At 40.3% G+C, this 15,411-nt stretch overlaps 1 protein-coding gene across 3 annotated transcripts in view; it reads right to left on the reverse strand.

Annotated features, from left to right (window-relative positions):
• Positions 1 to 15,411, reverse strand: part of NUP205 (nucleoporin 205) — a 41,792-nt gene continuing 26,381 nt past the window's right edge. For all 3 annotated transcript variants that reach the window (XM_083400481.1, XM_083400482.1, XM_083400483.1), the window contains exons 25-43: positions 15,320 to 15,394; positions 14,065 to 14,222; positions 13,450 to 13,530; positions 12,440 to 12,631; positions 11,661 to 11,931; positions 11,355 to 11,453; positions 10,638 to 10,786; positions 8,969 to 9,160; positions 6,974 to 7,095; positions 6,267 to 6,405; positions 5,959 to 6,085; positions 5,636 to 5,712; positions 5,353 to 5,481; positions 5,063 to 5,189; positions 4,443 to 4,609; positions 3,778 to 3,901; positions 2,477 to 2,605; positions 1,368 to 1,441; positions 1 to 788 (exon numbers count right to left, since the gene is read on the reverse strand). In XM_083400481.1, the coding sequence (XP_083256607.1) occupies positions 636 to 788; positions 1,368 to 1,441; positions 2,477 to 2,605; positions 3,778 to 3,901; positions 4,443 to 4,609; positions 5,063 to 5,189; positions 5,353 to 5,481; positions 5,636 to 5,712; positions 5,959 to 6,085; positions 6,267 to 6,405; positions 6,974 to 7,095; positions 8,969 to 9,160; positions 10,638 to 10,786; positions 11,355 to 11,453; positions 11,661 to 11,931; positions 12,440 to 12,631; positions 13,450 to 13,530; positions 14,065 to 14,222; positions 15,320 to 15,394 (2,585 nt within the window). In that variant the 3' untranslated portion in view covers positions 1 to 635. The remainder of the gene's footprint in view (positions 789 to 1,367; positions 1,442 to 2,476; positions 2,606 to 3,777; positions 3,902 to 4,442; positions 4,610 to 5,062; positions 5,190 to 5,352; positions 5,482 to 5,635; positions 5,713 to 5,958; positions 6,086 to 6,266; positions 6,406 to 6,973; positions 7,096 to 8,968; positions 9,161 to 10,637; positions 10,787 to 11,354; positions 11,454 to 11,660; positions 11,932 to 12,439; positions 12,632 to 13,449; positions 13,531 to 14,064; positions 14,223 to 15,319; positions 15,395 to 15,411) is intronic.

The raw sequence follows: 15,411 nt of genomic DNA on the forward strand, positions 1-15,411 counted from the left end.
TTAAGTTTTAAAATCAGTAAGGATTTTAATGGTTTAAGCACATCATCCACTTTTGAATGGAGAAGTTTTCACAATGAATACGTACACAATAAAATAAGTAAAATCTGGTAACCTAGATTCCCCAGGATACATTGCTTTCCCTTTATCCCTAACTGCATATTATACAAAAGTACAAAACTATTACTACTTCTCTTTTGGAAGCAGTAAGGCAAGAGTACAGCTGACGTGGAGAGTGGTTACTTACGAAGTGGGTTGACTGGTTTTCTACTTCTGTTTTGGCAATCATCAAACAATTGAATCCCAAAAAACAATCTTTATTCCCATCGGCATGGTTTGTACTTGTTACAGCTGTGAAAAATCAGCCAAGATCCCATTTCTGATCTAATTTGTTCTTTTAAATTACATCTCCTTTCCATAACAGTTTTGTTTTTTGCTTCTACTCAAGATGATTGTATGTATGTATGTTATTTTAAAAATGTTTATTCCACCCCCCCTTCAATAGGTGGAAATAGAAAGAATTACACAAAACTGATTCATTATTTGAATGAAAAAATATAGCAAAATAGTTTTGACCATAATTTAGAAAATGACACTTGTACAAAAAAATAACTTCAGTGAGGCAAAAGCATAAGTCTTCAGGTCCTTGATAGCCTCAGTAGTCCACGGATACGTCTAACGAGTGCTTGAATGAAAGTGTAGCGTGATCGGACCTTAGAATAGAGGCTTTCAATGTCAAGGAGCTTCTTCTGCAGCGATTCCCCAAAACTGTTGATGGCTTCAATCTGAAGCTGGAGGAGTGGAGAAAAAAATAATGTAACTTCTGTTCATTACACCCTTCTTTTTAAACATACATACATACATTTCTTTCTTATTTAGAAATGCCAGCTCTCATATAAAGTCTAATTAAAGTTATGTGGCTTTGTGAGGGGAAGGCATATCACAAGCCCCTGAATGATAAAACATTGGTCTCTGAGTTATTTCTCAAGCTCTGTTAGGAAAAAATCAAAGGATCAGGGATAACCTTAACAATGTACTCCTTTTAAATTTTATTTCAGAAGGATCTCTCATCCAGAAGTGGAAATGTAACTAGTCATCTTCAGTAATTATGCAAGATATAATGGGAAGCATGAATGATGTTCTACAAGTTCATCAGAGTTTATTCTACGTTTCTTCCCAAACAGAAAAATGAACTAGGTTACAGCTCGTTTGTCTGGAGCAGATAAAGTCAAAGCAGCAGCAGAACCAGAAGAGGAGTAGGTGCAGCCTCTTCTTCGGGAGTCCACACATCACACTAAACCAAGGTTTAGCTTAGCATTATGTGTGAACTGAGCCACTGTTTCCAGAAAAGACTATTTGAAAGATCTTACCTGATCTATATCAAGTTGGCTCACTCTGCTCAATCCACTTTTAAAATCGAAGTTAGGATCTGAACTGAAGGTATCTTGGAATTAAAAAAAATAGTTATTTTTAGGTGCAAAACAAGCTTTCAAAATGTATAACATAAAGCAATTTATAGGACTGTAGCCTATGTGCCACTGAACTCAAATCACTTTCAGCTTGGTAGATATGATAGGATTGTGCTTTAAGATTTCTAGCTTGTTTTATCTACACAGTAATTGCCTCTCTATACCGTATCATCTCCCTATCCTAATTTTTCACCAAAACATACAGGTAGAAGTGACTTACTTGTCCCAGGCAACCAAACTGGGTTTCCTTTAAGTCAACCTCCAGCTTTCAACTTGGCGAAGCCACGATCTGAATTTCTGCGACTTGTATGCAGGTGCAACAGTAATACACCTGGCTTCAGCTGGTGGGATCATTAAGCTTCCACAACCCACAAATCAGTGCCATAAAGTATCTGAACACATGGGGGCACAGACAAAGATTCCACACTATATAGGAAAAAGGTAGTCAACTCTTTCTTTTGAAGTGAGAGGAAACATGACTTGGGAGATCTGAACCTTGTTGGTGGAATCTCTCCCCATCAAACTCCCTTATCAATGTTACCTGTCGCCCATCTACCACCCCCATAAAACTACTTGGCTAGTCCCCAAAGGACTCCTTCCTGAAAGGCCCTACTGGGTTCACCTCTTGAGGAGGTAGCTCAAAATTTTACAACATTCAACAAGTTTGCTGAACTTAACAAAATAATAAAGTACTTCAGTGTACATTTGGTTGAACAAGAGACATTATTTTTAATGCAGCTGTGTTTGATAATTCAATTAAAATCAGTCAAATCAATGCAAGAAATCCCTCTCTGCACTGTGGTGCAGCAATAGCCAAAACTGCATTCAAACACATACTGCTTGCACCAAACGAAAGTAATGTTTATGACTGAATAAAAAATTGTTACCACTAAGCTTACTTAAGCAGGTTAAAAACCATTCAGAATTCTTAATTACACTGTCATAACCTAGTGTGTAACTTTAATCACACAGCATAATACAAGAACCCCTAAAAGTCTGAGGAAAACTACCTTGTAATCTTCTGCTCTTGATTCGGTTCCTGGAGGCCAGAAGAGAATCCTGAGAATCCGTAGGGGTGCAGTGTAGCAGATAGTGTTCCAGGTGCCGCCAAAGAATGAAAAGGCACGTTTCTATAATATCTGCAAGCATTTCTAGTAAAGGAAAATGCATATATATATCGAGAGAGAGAGAATTTGGAAATGAGGGCTCCTAAGAGCCCCTCTGTTGTCTCAACATTGTTCTAGAAAACTTAACGATCTTAAAGTACTAACACAAACAAGGCCACATTTATCCAGGGCAGGTCTTTCCCCACAACATTCATGCATATTTCCAAAACACAGGTAGGAGACAAAACTGTTGTTGATACTGTCCTATTGTTATCATCACCATAAACAACATCATATTTATACTCTGCCTTTTTCCCTAACAGGACTCAAGGCAACTTACAGATAAAACCAAAACCACTAAAAACGTAGAAAAATTAAACATTGAAACAGATTTTTAAATATGTAATTAACTTGAATTCTATCAAACATACATAATTACAAAAAAGCAACAGCACAGCAGTAGTCCTTTAATTAAAAGCAGTCAATTCCCAAAAGGCTGTTGGAACAAGAAGGGAGGAAGCCTGTCTAGTTTCCCTAGGGAGGCGGGTTCCAAAGTCACCGAGAAGGCCCTGCACTGGTAATTTCCCAAACAAACACGTGTAAGAAGAAACTGCAGGTCACCTTCCCACCAACACACACTACTAAAGCATTAAACAATTTAACAGCTTTGCATTACATGTCCAACAAACAAAAAAGAAATTAAGAAACCCTGAAGACCAGAAACTACTTCTGCCTCTTCAAGTGGGGCTGAACCTTCTCCTTTACTACATTCCACTGTTTGGGAATGAATTTCATATCAGTAACCAAAAGCAAGGTTTTGACATTTTCTAATGTTACACTGTAAAATTCATTCTGATAAATTTGAAGGGCACTGGATCTAGTTTCTAGACCAGTGATAATGCAGTTTTGTGATATAAATTATTCATTGTTAACCACATATCTGAATGAAGGAGACACTTCCATCTATCTGTAAGTAAACATCACAAGTTCAGGTTTGCAAGGAGTGAGTGCTTAGTTGGGTACCATACCCTGCAAGGTTTCATGACCTAGAAAAGTCAATATTTAAAGTGTGAAGATTGACGAATAAGCCCCTCTCTCCCTCAGATCTCATGAACAAGTTCTGAATTTTCAATTTTTTAAAAAAGCTGACCTAGAAATTTCACCAGTAAAATCTTCAGTGTCTCATCATAATTATCAAAAGATACAGCAACACAGAGAAAGCAACTTGGCTCGATTGTTGATCAACTTCACCAACCGTCGCTTTGCCAAGATGTATTTTTGGGTAGTAGAAATTTTGTCTACTCCAGCAAGCATAACTGACTGGCACAACTGTGAAAAGAACAAACACTCATATAAATACATACTAGACATACTACCATGTAGCTGTTCACTAAAGTGTGTAGGAGCCCTACAGACTCCACTACACACAAAGTCTGACTTTATCCTATTTTACAGAAAACTTAAAAACATGTTAATGGGAAGCTTTGGATTTATGAATACTTTTGTTCTTCTGAAAAGAAATCAACTTACATAATTTCAGACAAACTAATCCCTAACTTGAAAATCTCTGCAGAGTTTGATGGGGGAAAATAGTTTAGTTATGTCATCTTATTCTATCAGGGAAAGTAAAAATGTTTAGATTTGTCTAAACCCAGAATGTTTACCTCACACTAGCCCTTCTGAGAGTAAGTGTGAATATAGACGTTGAAAGAAAAACCCAACAGGATGCTTTTCTTGAATCTTAGAATAATGTTATGGCCACTGATACATTTACTAAGCTTTCCCTTCACCAACTGGTTATTTACAATAATGATACATTCTTTTGCATAATAAATCTGAAGGAGACTCAAAGAGAACAGAAGGTGGTTACCTCCTTTATCTCATCTGGTGGCAGCTGCTCCACATTCTGCAACTTGCTAACACTCTGACGATGGCTGTCGTAGTAACTGAAGAAGTCATTGGCACTCTGCTTTAACAGATAGACAATTATACCCAAGCCAGGCAAACGCCAATAAGGAATCACCGCTGCTTGTGGATCTAAAACAGATTACAATCCAAGTTTAAAAAAAATAGCTTCAATTTCCTGAGGGGAAGTAGTTAAAACCTAAATTTATAAACCTTGAAATTAATTGAATGCATAAACTGGAAGATAAATTCATGTAACCACATTACTTATTTTGTGATAGATGTCTCACACAACCAAATACGGCTATCCGGGCAGTATTTTCAAAGCCTAATTACTATTCCTGTCATATAAAACTGCTGGCAAAATATAAGACTGATATATAAGACATAATAATAAATAAGCTTTAAAAGCCTGATCCACCATAGAAAATTTCTCAACCCTTCCTGCAGCATCTCATAACATGATGTAAAGGGAATCTTCAGTATATGAGAAAGAACATGCCGAGGTTCGTTAACTTCTTGCCAGTGTTAACTCAGCTTCTGGAATACAGTCCCTGTTCTACACCAGTAAAACCGCAAACGAACCTTGTCGAGGTCCATCTCGATTAGTGGTCTCAGACAGGCTAGGAGTGAAGAGGCAAACTGTGTGCTCAAAGGTGGGGGCACACTGCATCATCAGCAACTGGCAGTATTCCATCACATTGGCACAGATCTGAAAAGGAAGATAAAAAGCAAGTTAACAGCAATCAAGTACAAAGTGCAGGCGTGGTCACTTCTACCACATCCTTAGGATAATATGGCAGAAAAAAGAAGAAACAGACATTTTACCATTGTGAAAAAGGGACTTTTAGTTGTATTACTCAACTGAGGCTCACCTGTTGCATGGCCAGTTCAATTTCATCTCTCTTGTTCACTTTGTCTCCCTCTGCTTGATCGTCTTGCAGCTTAAACTGACGCAATCTATCACCACCACTAAACCTTGTTAGGAGGCCCAAGCACTGGCGCTGAAAATCAAAGGAATGTAGAGAAACTGATGACTGTTTCCACCTGCCACGTATAGCTGCTTGTTATCTATTGCATGTCTGTCATGCCAGGGAGGAGGGAGTTGAATTCAAACCATTAACACAAAACAGTTGCTGTGGTCATAAAGTTGCATACCTGAAATCGCCCAATATGTCCTTGCAGTTCAATCTGCATCCCTTCCGTAACATCAAGGTCAAAATCACCTAGTGCACCTAATGAAATATAATACAATGGAGGCTCATTTTTATTCTTCTTCTGGTTAGAATGCATAATCAAAGAAGCAACACATAAACATTAGCCCAAGAGCTTTTGTGAACTTGACACACCTATTCAGTTCTATGCAAGTCAAAAGTTTGCACATACTTTTACGAAGGTAAGTGAGTTCGGTGAAAGAGTTATTTGTATGTAACAAAGTTAATGATTAGAATGACTATAAACTGGCTGCCAAAGATACCCACCAGGCAGAGCAGCTTTGCTGATTATCCCAGTCAGCAAGGCCAGTTCTTGCAACGACCCCACACTGACTTCTTGACACCGCAAGATTGCTTGGATAGTATCTGAATGTGATATTAGGAACTGCAAAACCTATGACAAAACAAGAAAGTATATACAGAAATAAAATGAAAATACAATTAAGAACTTTAGGACAACGTATCAGTAGAGGAGGCTTGGAAATAAGAAAACATAAAACACGAAGTCTGCTGTGGAAAGGAGCAACAGTAATGAATAGCCGACACCACTAGGAATTTCTTGCATTTCCCCTTACCTGTCCTGCAGCCTGTGCGTGCTCTGCCATACTAGATGTGAGGATGACCTGGCACAGCTGAAGAGCTGGCAGAAGAATCTGGCGATAGCGTTCTACAGGAGCAGGAATAAAGACGGGGGTTTCTCGCATTCCAAATATTCTGAAGAAAGGAGATAAAAAAAAGAGAGAAACTAACTAACAGGTAGATTTTAAAAAACATCACTCATAACATAAAATTATGAAAGATGGGCGCCACCCCCACTCTTTGTTGATTGGTAGCAAAAGTCCAGTGGGTTCCAGAAGTTCCCCATGGTTTGTGCTCCTTTGAAGAATCAAAGATGTGGAGGAGACTGACATAGCTTTAAGAAATATAATTGATTCACATATTTACACCCTCCGTCTGCATGGAGGGAGTCCAAATCTTATGGCACGGTCATCTCAAGAGAGGCTTGTTCCTATCAACAGTGCAGCACAGGAGTCAAAGGCTGCAGAGCTACCTATAGTGAAATAATTTTGTACCACATCTCCAGCAAACACGCACTATTACTAATATACTTATACCTGTTTGGATAGGATCCTTCCTGACACAGCAGCATGAATTCAATGAAGGCATATAAATGTTAATCATTGTAAAACACAGAGTGGGGCCTCAGCATTGAGAGATTTTGTTCTCGGGATGTGTTTGCAACTTTGGACATAACTCTGAGGACAAATTGTATGACACTTACCCCTGCTGATCTGTTTCTGGTCGCATGTCATACACCTGGCACTGAGCAAGCTTCACAATCACTCCAGATCTACGTAACTCTAGTGCTCCCTGCTGTATTTTCGCCACTTTGGTCAGGAATGCCTGAAACATATTGTAAAAAATAAAGAAAATGAATTTTAAAAAGAACATAGGATTATTATTTTTTAATGTGGCAACTCTAAATGTTTTTCTGTTAGGAACCTTAAAACATACCTTCAAGTTAAAACACAAAAACTGAATTGTATTCATTTATTTAACCCAGCCAGTGGACATGATTTAAAATACACTTATTTAGAATTCTAGGATCTAAAAGCAACTTGGACTAACACATGGCATTGCACTAATCTAAGAAATTGCTGAGAGGCCTTTTTCTATGAACTGATCCCCCAAAACATGTCATAAACTGCATTTGAAATGCTTCTCAGCCTCAGAGAATCATAGAATCATAGAGTTGGAAGAGACCACAAGGGCCATCGAGTCCAACCCCCTGCCAAGCAGGAAACACCATCAGAGCACTCCTGACATATGGTTGTCAAGCCTCTGCTTAAAGACCTCCAAAGAAGGAGACTCCACCACACTCCTTGGCAGCAAATTCCACTGTCAAACAGCTCTTACTGTCAGGAAGTTCTTCCTAATGTTTAGGTGGAATCTTCTTTCTTGTAGTTTGGATCCATTGCTCCGTGTCCGCTTCTCTGGAGCAGCAGAAAACAACCTTTCTCCCTCCTCTATGTGACATCCTTTTATATATTTGAACATGGCTATCATATCACCCCTTAACCTCCTCTTCTCCAGGCTAAACATGCCCAGCTCCCTTAGCCATTCCTCATAAGGCATCGTTTCCAGGCCTTTGACCATTTTGGTTGCCCTCCCCTGGACACGTTCCAGTTTGTCAGTGTCCTTCTTGAACTGTGGTGCCCAGAACTGGACACAGTACTCCAGGTGAGGTCTGACCAGAGCAGAATACAGTGGCACTATTACTTCCCTTGATCTAGATGCTATACTCCTATTGATGCAGCCCAGAATTGCATTGGCTTTTTTAGCTGCCGCGTCACACTGTTGGCTCATGTCAAGTTTGTGGTCAACCAAGACTCCTAGATCCTTTTCACATGTACTGCTCTCAAGCCGTACATGTGAACATGGCAACTTGCCATGCAGAACTTGCCATGCAGAACTGGGTGGGGGTGGAAGAGCTGCAGATCAAGAAATGTAATTCTAAAGCACCCACCACTTGTGGAATTAGGTTTTCAGATTTTGGATATTGGCTATTGGTTATACAGGCCCCTGCCCCTTAAAAGACAAGCAACTGCTGAGGAGCAGAAAGGGAAACCTCGCTTGAACCAGTACAGCAGAGCAGATCCAGAACTTGCTATGTACAGAAGTGGAGAAAAGACTAGGATAGAAGTAGGAATCCTAGTCCAGCAACCTGCCACACCTTTCTTTCTTCAAAGAACTTTCCTCCAAGCGGAGAGGAGAACACCTGTGTTTTATACCAGTAAGCTATAAGAAGTATGAGAATAAGACATCTCTATCTAGTTAATATTTGTAATAGGAACCCTGATGTGACACAACACTTATTAAGCCAGGTTATGCATGAGGTCCATGTACCCACACAGAGTTTCTTTTGCTCTTGCCCTGGTTCCTCCTGCCATACAAATAGAGAAACAAGCCAGGAAGCTATAACTGACCATAGCTTGCCATTACACACAAACTGGGAACAGTGGCTCCCAAACATGCCATGATATGAAACCACGTTTTAAAGTTGCCTTACAAACCGTGGCATGTTTGGCTGTCATACACCACAATTCCCAGTTTGCATGTAACAGGAAGCTTCAGTTAACTGTGGTTTCCCTGCTTGTTTCTTTACTTGCACAAAAGGGCTGTATGCAGGTTCATGATGCTCATGCATAGCTTGGATTATTAATCCAGGATTTGGCTGTGTGGACCCCAGGTCACTGAACAGTTATTAAGATCTTACCATTTTTGACTCATAGGTGTACAGTGCTTTAAGAAGAGGAGGCTGGGGTGTAAGTAAGCTTTGCAGCTTGAGGTCATCATCTGCTAGGCTATCTACAAGCACTTTTAGGTAGCCACTGTTGGAGAGATACAACAACCATTGCTGCTGTTTATCTACAGAGATGATGCGATCAAGTAAGGCTAGTGCTAGCATCTGAAAAACAAACATGAAAGATTAAATTCCTCAAGAAAGGATACAAAAAATTATCTAATATCTGCTACAGCTTATTTAAAAACAGGGTACACTGGTGCCTTGCAAGACGAAAAGAATCCGTTCCGCGAGTCTTTTTGTCTTGCGGTTTTTTCGTCTTGCGAAGCAAGCCCATTAGCGGATTATCGCTATTAGCGCTATTGACAGTTTAAGGGCTATTAACGGCTTAAGGGATTAGCGGTTTTGCTGCTAAAAGGCTTTTAGCAGCTTAGCGCTTCAGAAAAAGGGGTTTGGGAGCGGGGAAAAAACTCAAAAATTTTCGTCAATTTTCGTCTTGCGAAGCAAGCCCTTAGGGAAATTCGTCTTGCGAAGCGCCTCTGAAAACGGAAAACCCTTTCGTCTTGCGGGTTTTCCGTCTTGCGAGGCATTCGTCTTGCGGGGCACCACTGTATTTCTAACTATGTTGAAATAATGGGAATGTACAATATCTGCTAGCTTATCTGCTAGCTAAGATGATACTGGCTCCTAATACTTTAATGTTTTACATTTGCAAGCATGGCAACAAATATTGTACGATACGAAGTTATTAGTCTACAGTTGCAGCTGCATATCTTGCCAGAATGCAAAATGAGAGAAAAACGATGTCCCAGTTTCAAAGGTGCTCTACGGGGGTTGCTGCTGTGCTAGTTCCAAGAAATCTCCACACAAGCAAAAACTAGTGAAATTTTCTTATTTTCAGTGACATTATTTTAAAAGTTCTGATAGTAAATAAAATCCGTGAATGGACTACTAATCTGCAGATTTAAGAAATGTCTAAGAAAACATGCATTTAACATACCCCACTCTAGATCACTGACTGCTGTGATATCAAGTGCTGAGTAGACATTATCAAGGGGGATGGTAAATGTAGATGCTATTTTTAGTGGCAAAAAACTTTTTTATAATGTGCAGTTTGGCTGGTCATGATTATGTACACGCTATTCATCATTAACCGTGTTTTTTCACAAACTGGCGAATTACATTGAAACTATATGGACTGCTTTAAAAATGAAGAACAGAACAAGAGTAAACACCAGGCATTCTTTCCCAACCTTCATAGCTTACATTATGTTCGCTCTTCATCATCTACTACCTTTTCTGCTATAGAACCAACTTTAAGTACAAATGCAGTCATTTTTTCCAAATGTAAAAACGGAATGATTTAACAAGGAATTAACAGCTGCATTACTCAGGCACATGTAGCAAACGTTTACCATACTTCACCTGGTATATATGTATTATCACTTGAAAATAATTATCAAAAGCAAGTATGTAAGATATGAAAGACTTACTGAACTTCTTTTAAAAAATCCTAAACTGTCAAGTAATTCTTTAATAAATATTTGAATGTTCCAAAATTAAGACATCAGTGTGTGTTTCTCCCCAAATTGTGACCTGAACCTGTTTAAAATTAAAATACAGAATATCTTATTTTACTTACCCGTCCAATTTCATGACCATCACAGGCATCTCGGCAGACCACCTCCATTAGGGCAGAACCATAGCTTTCAATAATTGCCATGTTTTCTCTCTGCAATTTACTGTAAGCATCTTCAGGCGCTGTTAAACACTCCCACGTGGTCTTCTTGGCTATAAAGAGGAAGAAAAGGACAAAATTAAAGGGGAAACGATGTACCAGAGCATGCAAACAACTACATATGCCTTTATAGAGAGGGGAAGAGGGGAGTATTTAAGTTGGAATGTTCAAATGAGAAAACAGATCCCTCAGCAAAGAACGTTATTTGTAACAAAAGATAAACAAAAAAGCTTCTTCGGATGAACTCTGATGGGAAACACACACATATTTACTTCAGTGAAAGGACACAAGATGCCTTCAATGGAAATGTGCTCATGACAGAAGAAAAGTTACCACTGCATTCACACTTTTGGGTCACTGCAGTTTATGAACATAGATGAAATCAAAGGCTGGATATGGGGCATGAAATAAAACTGGCCAGTCAGCTTCATACATATATGGGACTGGGAAATAATGGCTTTGGGAAGCCTGAAAACCCCCCAGAAATAAAGTTATTATTGCTGATGGAGAATTGGGGGGGGGGGGGGGAGTATGGGACTGTGAACTCTGGTCATATAAAGAGATCCAATATAGATGCAAATGCAGCGCATGTTCTCTTTTCATCACTATTTTGTATTCTACCTGCTTCTAGGGTGTCTGGTTCATCTGGTCTCTGAGCAATCTGCAAGTAGTAAAGCAGTGATCCATACAGATGTGTTCTCACTCGCTGGAAGCCACCACCTGCTCAGACAGAAAAAAGGGTATTTATACTGTGGAAAAAGACAGCACACATAAACCATTCTTCTGTGGCTATCCACCTCAACTTATTTACAGAATGTTGGCTTTTGTAATGCACACGCCAATCTGTTTCCATAGAACCTGGGGAGCCCATCAATCAACTGCTCCAAAGATTATGGAAACTATTTTAAAGTGGCCATTAACAATTACCTGTTTTCAGAATGAAATCCAGAATCTTTTTCAATATGATATGTAGAGAAGAGTCTCCGATAGAGGCGAATCCCACCACCATGCCTTCAGAACCAGGTGGTGTTGTGAAAGAACCATCCAGCATCAAGACAAACTGCGAGTGCCCAGGCAAAGGGACGGCAAATGGCTCCTTTTGCTCCGTTCGCACACATTGACTTAAGTGGGCAGTCAGGGTGAACACAGCTGCCGCCACAACAGGCATTAACTCCTGAGCAGCATCGTCATTCAGGATCTTACGGGAACAAAAGAAAGAGTTGCTGTTTTGGTACATGCTTGCGATACACGTCTGCATAACTTCTATAGCCATCTCTAATACAAATTATATAAGCAGAATGTTCAATTTTAAATAGCAATGAGACAAATGTGTCTCAATCATGAAGCGGTGTGTGGTACAGAAACACTGATCTCCTTGCTGGATCCCGCCCCCCAAACTCTCTACTTTGATTGGATCCGAAAGGTACAGCTATGACAATCCGGGAACATTCAAAAGCCCATATCCAGCCTCCCCCCTTGAGTAAGTGTTAAAAAGTCTGTAAAGTGATGTTGGGAAGCAACAGTAACAAAAGCTAAGTAAGTGGCATAGCTGACTCAGAACACATAGATTTTGTTAGGGGAAATTGCTGGTAAATATGAATGGATTGGAAACCATTAGGTATTCAACTGTGCATTTTAAAAAACTCAAAATGGACACCCAAACTGGCCGTCAGCGTCACCGTACCATGTCATTTCAAGGGACTTACCTTGTCATGCAAATCTTGTAAGAGATCACGGATAATAAGCTGCCTATCTTCAGGTTGTATAAGGTCCTGTGGGCAGGCAGTTAATATGATTTCCACCAACTGCCTCCAGGACTCCAGAGCATGCCGCTTAGCATAGAGACACTGAAGGAGCTTGTTCCGTTCCACAACATACTGGAGAATTGTGTTGATTTCCTGGACGGTCAAGGAAAGGGTTATCTCAAAGTAGACCAAAAAAAGGGCTCTATTTTTAAACAACGTTGCAAAGGACACATCTAAAAAGCAGCTTCAGTGAAAGTTAATTTATATTATACCCTTGGCCTATAATCAAGCAGGGCGCATGCACACGTTTGCGTTATCCTCAGTTGCCCAAGGAACCCTAAGACTGCTTTTCAAACTCAGCCAAGTTTCAAAAGCAGCTTGAGGATTTTGCCAGGGAGCTGCTTAAAAGGGGGGGAAATGCCATCAGAGGAATGTGGGTTGTCTCCCCATTGAGATTCCATTTAAACAGCAACTCAAATTGCTTTCTATGCACCCCTTCTGGGCAGCAGAATTCTCAGTCTCAGTTTTCCTTAGAAGCGATGCTTGGCTTCATTGTGAAACCAGCATCACAGTCACTGGGTGGCCTTAGGTAAGACGAGAATTGCCGGCACTACCTACATCCAAGCCCTGCTGAGACAATAAATGAAATATCGCAAAGTAATTTATCTGAAAGCATTGATAAAATGAAAAGAGCTATATAAATGAATGACAGGCATTGGGCTCTTCCAAAAAACAATTAGTAGTAAAATAATCCATGAAGCTGGTTTTTCAAGAAATGGCCACAACTGTGGTTGAGCACATGCTATGCATGTCAAAAATAGTCCTGAGTTTAATCCCCAGCATCTCCATGTAGGGCCCCTGCTTGAAGTCAGTCAGTGTCAACAACGCTGAGAGAAATGGACCAATTAATGGATTCTGTATACGCAACTTCCCAGGTTTCAATCAAGCTTACACATTTTAAGTGGTCTTACCTCCATGAGCAAAGGTCTCTGCCCAAGGGCTGCCATTCCTTGTAGGGCATTAACTTCAGCAATCAGAACTTTGTGGAGATGCTAGAATTGAAGAAAGGAAAGCAGTGTCTTTTGTTAATCTATTATGTGTAAAATTTGGAGACAATTGTGAACATGAAAACACTACTAATTCCCTTTCCGATTCACTTCGCTCATTTCACATTTAGGCCCACAATTTCATTTCCACCCCAGTTCAACTTAAATGAAACAGGCCAAGGAAAGTACAACAATGTTCAACTTGAAATGTCAGCTTTCCTTTTAAGACATTGAATACAAGGCACTGTGTTTTGTAAAGAAGCTGGCACAACAGTGGTATGAGCCTGAAGATAACCATATCACTATTAGGTACGTAAGTAAAAACCTATATAAATTCTTCCAATGTTAATTCTCACATGGAAGAACATGTTTGAGAGGCTACTAATGTAAATAGTGACATACTGAAGTCAGTGGGAGTGTTAAGGTTTTATCTAAAAATCTTCCACGGAAATAAAAAATGTTGGAATATACATAATGTTTGCTGCACTGCACCCTTAAACTAACTGAAGCCAGGTACAGAGGTTTCTAGAAATTGCTCACCTTGACATTGCAGATAACTGGTCCACGTGCACTTCTGTTCTCGCAGTTGGCAATGACCTGCTCAATTTGAGCACGGTCAAAAAAATCCAGCTGCAAAGGTTCTGGGATCTCTTGACTGAAGTCAATTGAGTCTAGGATGCTCAAGATCTTCCTGCGTACTAAGGAAGGAAAAAATCTATTCAGAAATGGAAGAATCAGAGTTTAACTGAATGGAAGAATCAGAGTTTAACTGAATTCTGAAGACAGAAGTTAAAGCAGCTTTAATGGAAAGAGCTTTCTGATTATAATTAATTTTGTTCCTAATGGTTTCCTTAAATTCTATATATAAAAAGGGGAAACATTTAAATTTGAAATGTTAGATGTAGACACAAATATCTACTTACAGCAGGGTGGGAAAACCTTTTGGCCTGGAGGGGCAGATATTTCATTCCACCCTAACCTCTGGGCCAAATGACATCAAGTGACGGACAGGTGGATGGTCCTGCCCACCTCTCAGTGTTGGCCAAACGGTGATGGGGAGAGCTAGTGAACAAGTAGGACTGAACTTCCCACACAAACGCTGATGCATGGTGAATTCAATCCTGCTTTCTGCAAGGTTGGAGCACTGACCATATAAAGGGTTATTTGAGGAGTATAAAAAGACCTCAGGGGACGCGGGTGGCGCTGTGGGTAAAACCTCAGTGCCTAGGATTTGCCAATCGTATGGTCGGCGGTTCGAATCCCCGCGGCGGGGTGCGCTCCCGTCATTCGGTCCCAGCGCCTGCCAACCTAGCAGTTCGAAAGCACCTCCGGGTGCAAGTTAAATAGGGACCGCTTACCAACGGGAAGGTAAACGGCGTTCCGTGTGCTGCGCTGGCTCACCAGATGCAGCTTGTCACGCTGGCCACGTGACCCGGAAGTGTCTCCGGACAGCGCTGGCTCCCGGCCTCTAGAGTGAGATGAGCGCACCACCCTAGAGTCTGGCAAGACTGGCCCGAATGGGCAGGGGTACCTTTTTAAAAAGACCCCGGGAGGTGCAGTAAACAGCCCAACAAACTGCAGTATACAGTATATATAGCTCATGCCTCCAGTACATGAAAGAGTTGTGTTTAAGATTGCTGACACAACATTTAAACAATAGTTTACAGTTAAATTAATTCACCTGGCTCATAGCCACCAATTTCTCAATATAAGCAAAAGCAAAGACAGGACACAGACTGCTCAGGTTCTAATCCAGAGTAGAAGGACTGAGTAAACCAGCCACAACGAGACTTACCTTTGGCAGCAGTATCAAAATGAAGAAACCCACTAACAGACCGGCTTTCATCTTCTATGCCTCCTTCACCTTCAGCTAAGAGGATTGAAATT

The sequence above is a fragment of the Podarcis tiliguerta genome (genome assembly GCF_965153285.1).
Source record: "Podarcis tiliguerta genome assembly, chromosome: 10".
Classification (NCBI taxonomy): Eukaryota; Metazoa; Chordata; class Lepidosauria; order Squamata; family Lacertidae; genus Podarcis; species Podarcis tiliguerta.